A 7,905-nucleotide genomic window follows, 5' to 3' on the forward strand; every position below is an offset into this window, starting at 1 on the left:
ATCATTTTGAAGTTGGACATGGCAACCCAAGAGGATGAAAAGAACACCAAAAGCAGATACAAACGTCAGAGGACCTAGTTCAGACTTGTGTGGGCCCTGGACTTCCTGATTCTCTCTCTGTGAGCTCATATGCACCTTGGTTAGCTGACTTAGAGGACCTTGTTCTCCTGGTGTCCTCCATCCCCTCTGGCTCTCACAATCTTTCCACCACCTCTTCCTCAGGATATCCTGAGATCTGAGGGGAGGGATTCGATGAAGACCTCCAATTTAGACTCTCTCTCCACATAGTGCCTGGCTGTAGGCCTCTGCATCTGTTCCCCAAGGTGACATTAAAAAAAAAAACACATTCCTCAGAGACTCATAGTAGCAGGGGCCATGGAGACTGAAGAGGCCACCCTTTAACTAGACAAGTCTCCTGGTAGAGAGAGGAGAGACCAATCCACCTACAAAAATTCCAACCCAAAACTCACCCTGTCTACAAGATGTTCATGGATAAAGATAGAGCAGATAGAACAGAGATTGAAGAAATGTCCAGCAGATGCCTAACCCAACCCAAGACCCACCCCATGGGAGAGAGCCAACACCTGACACTTATTAATGACACTCTGCTAAGCTTGCAGACAAGAGCCTAGCAGAGTTGTCCTCTGAGAGGCTCCACCCAGCAGTGCTTTGAAACAAATGCTGAGACTCACAGCCAAACACTGGGCAATGCGTTGGGAGTCTTGTGAAAAAGTGTGGGGCAGAGGAGGTGGGGCAGGAGGACCTGGAGGTGACAGGAGCTCCAAAAGCAGACCAACAGAACCAACTAACCAGGGTCCAGAAGGGCTTTCTGAGATGGAAGCATCAACCAAGGACCGTGAATAGAATGGAACTAGGCCCTCTGCAAAGATGGGCAGCTCAAGGTCCATGTGGTCCTTGGTAAAGGGAATGGGGATATCTCTGGTGTGCACTTTGTTGCCTGCTTTTGGATCACTCCGCCCTAGCGGGACTGCCTTGTCAGGCCACAGGGAAGAGGACAAGCAACTTGATGAGTTGGGGTGGATGGGAAGAGGGTCTCCCTTTTTCTGAGGAATAGGCAAGGGGAGAGGGAAAAGGGAGGGAGGATGGCGTTTGGGGGTGAGGAGGGATGGGGCTACGACCAGGATGTAAAGTGAATAAATTAATTAATTAAAAAAAAAAAAAAAGAAATGAGAAAGAATAGAAACATTCCCTGTGATGTGTAACTCTAAACGTCACCTTGATACAACCTAGAATCACCTGAGGAAAGCGCTTCAATGAGGGATTACGTAGATCAAATTGTCCTATGAGCACACTTGTTGGGGATTGTCTTGATTATGTCTACTAATGTGGGAAGCTCTGGCCTACTGTGGGTGGCGCCATTCATTGGGTTTGGATCTTTCACTGTAGAGTAGAAAGTAAGTGTAGAGAAAGCAAGTGGAACAGTAAGCATACATGCATTTATTTCTTTCTGGCCATGACAGGGGATCAGATTCCTACCTTGATTTCCCCACAGTGCTCTGCAGCCTAAAATTGCAATCTAAAATAAAACCTTTATCGCTAATTCTAAAAATCAAAGTATTTTATCACAGCAAGAGAAATGAAACTAGAACCCTTCATATTACTGGAATGGTTGAGATTTCATATGTCAGCATATGAGATGTATACTTCTGAAAAGAAACTGGAGAAAAAGTAGTTGAACTGAGGAAGGGATGTGTTTCTGTAGACTGATGTCCTGGCAGGCATCTGTAGATCAAAGCACTTGGCATAGCTTTTTAAATTTTCCTTCTTTTTTTTCCTCATAGCGAGTTTTTTTTTTTTTTTTTTTTAGATTATAACATAACATCTCCCTCTTTTACTCCCCCACTGCAAACCCTCCTATGTATCCCTCTTGCTTTCTTTCATATTCATGGGATCTTCTTTACACCAATTGTCATGACATGCATATACATAGATGTATACTCATGAATGCATAACCCTGTCCAGTCTGTATAATGTTACACATATGTATATTTTCAGGGCTAACCATTTGGTATTGCTTAACCAGTTGGTGTGCATGTGTCTGGAGAAGATTATTTCTCCCCCTCTCCCACTCTCAGCATTCCTTAGTTACCTGTGGTTCTTCCTGTAGAATTTAGGCCTCAGAGTCCTTCCCCATCCACTTTAGCGTGTCTTTTGCTGTCATCCTTGTTTGGTTCATGTTTGGGCAGTCATGTTGGTGAGACTTTATGAGTGTAGTAACAACCAGCATGACACAGCAACCCTAAGAATACAGTAGGGGTATGCACATCTTGGCAGTAACCAACAGCTCTCTAACTTAGGGCCCACTCAACAAGAGGGAAACCATGACTGGAAGCCTAGAAAACTACTTGGCTCTAGTGAAGTCGTGGATGTTGGAGGAGAATCTACTATTTTATTAGCTTGCACAATTTGTAACAACAATCCTTTCAAATATATCTTTTCTGACACTTCTAAGACATTGGTTTCTGAAACTCCATTAGGAAAAGGGTCATAGGTCTGATCTCAGGTAGGATACAGAATACATGAAAAACTCTACAATCCATTTTATTTTCCTTCATACATGTATATACCAAGTTTTGAGCATTTAAATACCGTTCACACTTCCAATGCCCCCTCCTCCAATAAAAACATTCTTCAGAGGCAGAGGCAGGCAGATAGCTATGAGTTTGAGGCCAGCCTGGTCTACAAAGTAAGTCCAGGACAGCCAAGGCTACACAGAGAAACCTTGTCTCAAAAAACCAAAACCAAACCAAACCAAACCAAAAACACAACGTTCTTTCCAACAATCTTCCTTCTGCTCTGATGTCTTTTTCTTTCTTTCTTTTTTTAACCCAATGAGTTTAATCAAGTTTATTTAAATGAATATCAGTGAGGGGAGTATTTATTGGAGCATAGACAATTTATAAGCCATCTTCCACTCATACCCCTTAGCTGTCCAGAGGCCTATTGAAGTCTTTGATCTACTTGGGCCTTATTTTTGTGCAGACATGTTTCTAACTTTATTCTTGTTTTTCCTCTTCTCTGGTGTATTTTTTTGCCCCCCCCCCTTTTGCTGTAGTTATGAGAATATATGGAGAAGGAGAAACTTTTATTCGCCTTTGAGGGCAATGCAAATTTTTGCCACCACCCTGGAAATCAGTATGAAGAATCCTTAAAGAGCTAAAACCTAATCAGCCAATTGACCCAGCTGTACCACTCCTGGGTACATTTGGCATCCTGCTTCACAGATAGTTGCTCTGCCGGGTTCACAGCCACCCTAGTCACAATAACTAAAAACTGAAACAACCCAAATGTCCTTCAAAAGAAGAATTAATAATGAAAATGTTTTTACATATTCACAATAAAAAACTATTCAGCTGTAACGAAAAGTGAAATCATGAAATCTGAAGGTGAATGGATGGACCTAGAAAAAAATCATATTGAGGAGGTAACCCAGACATAGAAAGACAAACATTCTCTCTGTCTCTCTTTGTGTCTCTTTGTCTCTCTGTCTCTGTCTCTTTCTGTCTGTTTGTCTCTGTATCTATCTATCTATCTATTTATCTATCTATCTATCTATCTATCATCTATCTCTTCTGTAGTTCCTAGACCCAAATCCTCAAGTGTAAGTATACAACATGGAGTCACTGCAAAAACCAGGAAAGAGCAGAGGAACCTTAGCTGGAGGATGAGGGCTGGGCTGAGAAGTAGAAGAATGCAAGTGGTATGAAGTGGGAAATGGAAAAGTGTGGAGGGGATTCCGGTGGAGAGGAGGGATGCTGAGAGAGGTCAATACAGACTGATAAGATGAGATGAGGGACAAATAACACCCAAGTCATTGGAGAATGCCTCAAGGAATCAATTTATTCTGTATTTACCTAAAAGTATGCAATAAACATATATGTAATGTTTCCCATAAGAACCATATAATAATTTAAAAAAAAAACCCTTAGTACCAGACATGAAATACTTTAAATTATGGTTGGTCAGGGTAGTCCAGGTAACTTCTAAAACAATGTAAACTATTGATGCAGCTCATGGTTGCCTTGCGAGTGGAACAAGACACTGTACACTTAGGATGCAATATTGAGATGATTTGATCCGGATCTGACCAGAAGGCCTCTTTCATTTGCTCTTAGCTTCCATTGTACCAGAACATGCAAGCTGCCAAGGGAAGGAAGCAATTGAACAGTCTAACCTCTCTGCAACACCTGTGAGCTACAGCAGTGACCAGCACGGCAAGCTTTCTATAAAGGTGCAATAAGTGGCACTTACATGTTGCTAGTAGCCAACACATGTCTAATTGAAGTTAGGTGGGGGCTGGAGAGATGGTTCAGGGGTTAAGAGCACTGGTAGCTCTTCCAAAGGTCCTGGGTCTAATTCCCAGCACCCACATGGCACCTCATATCTGTCTGTAATCCAGCTCCATAAGATTTGACACCTTCACAGATATACACACGCATGCAGGTAAAACACCAGTGCACATAAAAAAAAATTTTGAAGGAAGTTAGGCTCACTCAATGAGAGGGAAATTATGTCTGGTCCTGAGAACTTGTGAAACTTCCCAGGGCTAGTGAGGTCATGGATATTAGGAAAGAATCAATTACCACCGGCTTGCTAGATCAGCACAGTTCTCTCAGTCTTATCCTTATACCCAAGGCAAGTATAACTGCCACTCCTCAGCAAAGAAGCCTCTCTTAACAAACGGAGACCAGGGCAGAAGCCATCACAACTGGAAACAATGCAGATATCAATGGGTCTTTGGCATCCCAGCCCCAACAGATACATCTACATTACAGTTCCTGCATTTAAGGCTCAGGGTACATTGGAGAAGAGAAGACATGAAGCTTGTATGAGGAAGTCTGTCTACTAGGAATTGTTTTGTAAACAAGGCCAAAATAATGTCAATATCAATGGACATATTAACACAAAAGGCAGAGATTCATGGGGTCCAACCCTAAACAAGGGGATAAGACAAATATTGACCATTGTAGAAGAATAATTAGCCTCTCCTAGGAATAAGCCCATAATTGTTATACAATTCTAGATTGTCAGCCCTGAAACCACATGCACACAAACAACAAACTTATACACAGCAAGTTATATTTATATATTTGAAAATACACATACACATATACATATTTAAAAACAATAATCAAAAATAAAGAGGATATCAACTTGAGAGTTGCAGTGACATGGGAGATGATGGAATGAGGGTACTGGGGAGGGGTTGGAGAGTAAAAGAGTCAGGGAAAGTGATATAATTCTGTTTCAATTGTATAGATAGATAGATAATAGATAGACAGATGATAGATAGATAGATGATAGATAGATAGAGATAGATGATAGATAGATGCAGATGATATCAGAAGGAGCCTTTTTATCAGAGAGTGCTGGTGTGAGGATGCTCCAAGTTTAGAAAGTCTGGGGAGTGAAACTGTGAGTGGGTCATGGCATCTGTGCAAGGGCATCGAGGACTACAGGGAAGTCTGCATCTTGAAGACATCACAATCCACACAGGTCAGGTGACTCCTATGGAGAGAGGACATAGATGGTGATGCACATTAGTGTAGGATAGCAGATGGGGGACAACTGTGACCACGCCCTGACTATATAGACCAACTTAGGGCCATTTCAGGTACTAGCATTTACTGATCAATGGGCCCACAATGATGTTGCTTTCCTTCTCTTCACATGAAACACCCCTTAGTGCAAACATGCAGGCAACACTCTTTTCCAGCCCAGGCTACATATCTCTCTCCTGATAGAGCAAATGCCCCCTGGAACTGGTTCCTCAGCACCCTAGAGCCCCACTTCTCACAACCCTACATCACACACAAGGGTGCTTCCTGGACCTCATTAATCTCCTGTATGCACAAAGATGGAGCAAAAATCCGTGGATCAGTCAGCTCTAAAGGGCAATGTCCATGGTATAAGATTGGAGGACAATCATTGATATAGGAAACAAACCCCCAAAATACTTTGTAACAATGTACCAAGAAACCAAGGCTTATGAATCCAAAGCATATGAAGCTGTAAAAACACATCTTAAACTTACATGATTTTATAAGTGTTACTTGTTCAAAGAAATAGTGGCTGCACACGTGTGAAATAAATGTATGAAAATACTCACCGAGGGGAGTGTGAGACACAGAGACAGACCAGGTAGGTTTTTTCTGCCGCTACTAGGTGCTTGTTTCCACAGGGGATGGAGCTCAACTCCATAAACTTTGCAATTCAGCACATCCATTGCTATAGGTTCACTACTGATCCCACAGTGGGCCCAGGGAGCTCATCATGTACCACGTACAAACACCGGGTAGATACCTCTCCTGTCCTGTGAGACACTTACCTCTAAATGTGTCCTGGCCATTGGCTGACTAATGGATGTATTATCCTGTGAAGGCGCCTTGATACAGAAGTAATCCTTCTTTTGGACAGTAGCATGTCCCTTGAGCTTGGTGGAAAGATTTTGTGTAACCTCCACCCTGTACTTGCCCTTGGAATTGCAAAATGAACCCATCATAGGCTTGGGGTTGCTGTCTAAACTGTGGTGAGGAAACTGCTATTTTCCTGAAATGGCCAAGCTTTCTTTTGAGGCTGTGCACCTTTTTATGCTGTAGGTGCACTTGGGCCAGGTCTTCATGCAGGGCATAGCCTTTGGCGTCGGTTTGCTGAAGAAAGGCTTTTTTGATATATACTGGTGCTTGGTAGGATTTCAGGCGGGCTGCCTGGGGCTTCAGCTTGACTTCTGACTTCACCTGGCCTAGGATCTTTAGCTGGCCTGTTTGGGACTTCAGTTGGGCTCCATGGGATTTTACTTGGGCTTCAGATTTTATCTGTGACCAGGATTGGAGTTGGGCTTTTTGTTGGGCAATCTTGTCTTCCTCATCACAAGCTGTGTCTTCCTTTAAGCTTGTCTGTTCCTGAGAACTCTGAGTCTCTCCCATGTCAGCATCAGCGTCCGCGTCCTGGCTATATGCATGATGCTTAGTTTGCACAAAAATGCTTTCTTCAGGTCCATCTTCCTGGGCTTCCTTTTGGTCATAGAGGAATTGGTCTTTTTGGATAAATACAAGTGGGGATGTTTTTGCTACAAACTGTCCTTTTGTCCCACCTGGCAAGTGATAAAAAGAATATTTGAGTTACATTATCCGTACAGCTCCCTTTCGGGTCTTGTCCCAGAGTTCCCCCATGAGTCCCCCGATGTACCCACAAGGCATGTCCTTCAAGAAGATCACCCAGTGGAGGGTTCTCCTCACTCAAAGCACCCACATGGACATTGTCTCTGAGTGCCTCTCTTCCAGGCGACTCCCTGAACTCACCATAGATCCCTATCCCAGCTGCTGGCTTCTCCAGAAGGAGGAGCAGAGAAAGGCTGAAGAGGATGACCTTCATCTTACCAGGAGGGGCCTTCACTGAGCACTCAGCTGATCTCCGCATTTATATGGTCTCTGCTGGGTGCACAGATGCGGCTGAAGTCACAAGTGGCATTACCCGTTCTTACTTATCTGACATGCTGGCTTCTCCCTTCTTCTCAGTAGGAGATATTGTCAATATTCCTAGAGTCTAGAGACACATGATGTCGGAGTCTTTGTCTCACCCCACACGTCCCAGAAAATCTTTATCGTTACTTCAAGATCATCACATGATGTTTCTAGAGGAAATTCAAGGCGGAGATCACAAGAGTAAGCAGGGCCTGTCCAAAGGTTTGTAGCTCAAGTGTGCGCCTTAGTTTCCTGCTGAGTCACAGATATGATGTGCACGTCTGCTGCTTCCCAAACGAGATGGACACAGATGTGTTTCATCTGAAAGGTCTTATCATAGGGAATAAAGAAGACACAGGAAAGAAGAGGAATTCATGGACTCCAAGGAAAATTTCAATAATAATTGAGATACACCTGAGCA

General features: G+C 43.2%; 1 protein-coding gene across 1 annotated transcript; it reads right to left on the reverse strand.

Annotated features, from left to right (window-relative positions):
* Positions 1–6,361: 6,361 nt before the first annotated feature.
* Positions 6,362–7,395, reverse strand: LOC127187664 (seminal vesicle secretory protein 3A-like). The gene is made up of 2 exons (XM_051143748.1): positions 7,323–7,395; positions 6,362–7,114 (listed from the first exon to the last, which is right to left on the reverse strand). The coding sequence occupies exons 1-2, from the start codon at positions 7,393–7,395 to the stop codon at positions 6,390–6,392; spliced, it is 798 nt and encodes a 265-aa protein (XP_050999705.1). The 3' UTR covers positions 6,362–6,389.
* Between the last annotated feature and the right edge of the window lie 510 nt (positions 7,396–7,905).

This window comes from Acomys russatus, chromosome 4 (assembly GCF_903995435.1).
Source record: "Acomys russatus chromosome 4, mAcoRus1.1, whole genome shotgun sequence".
In the NCBI taxonomy this organism is placed as follows: Eukaryota; Metazoa; Chordata; class Mammalia; order Rodentia; family Muridae; genus Acomys; species Acomys russatus.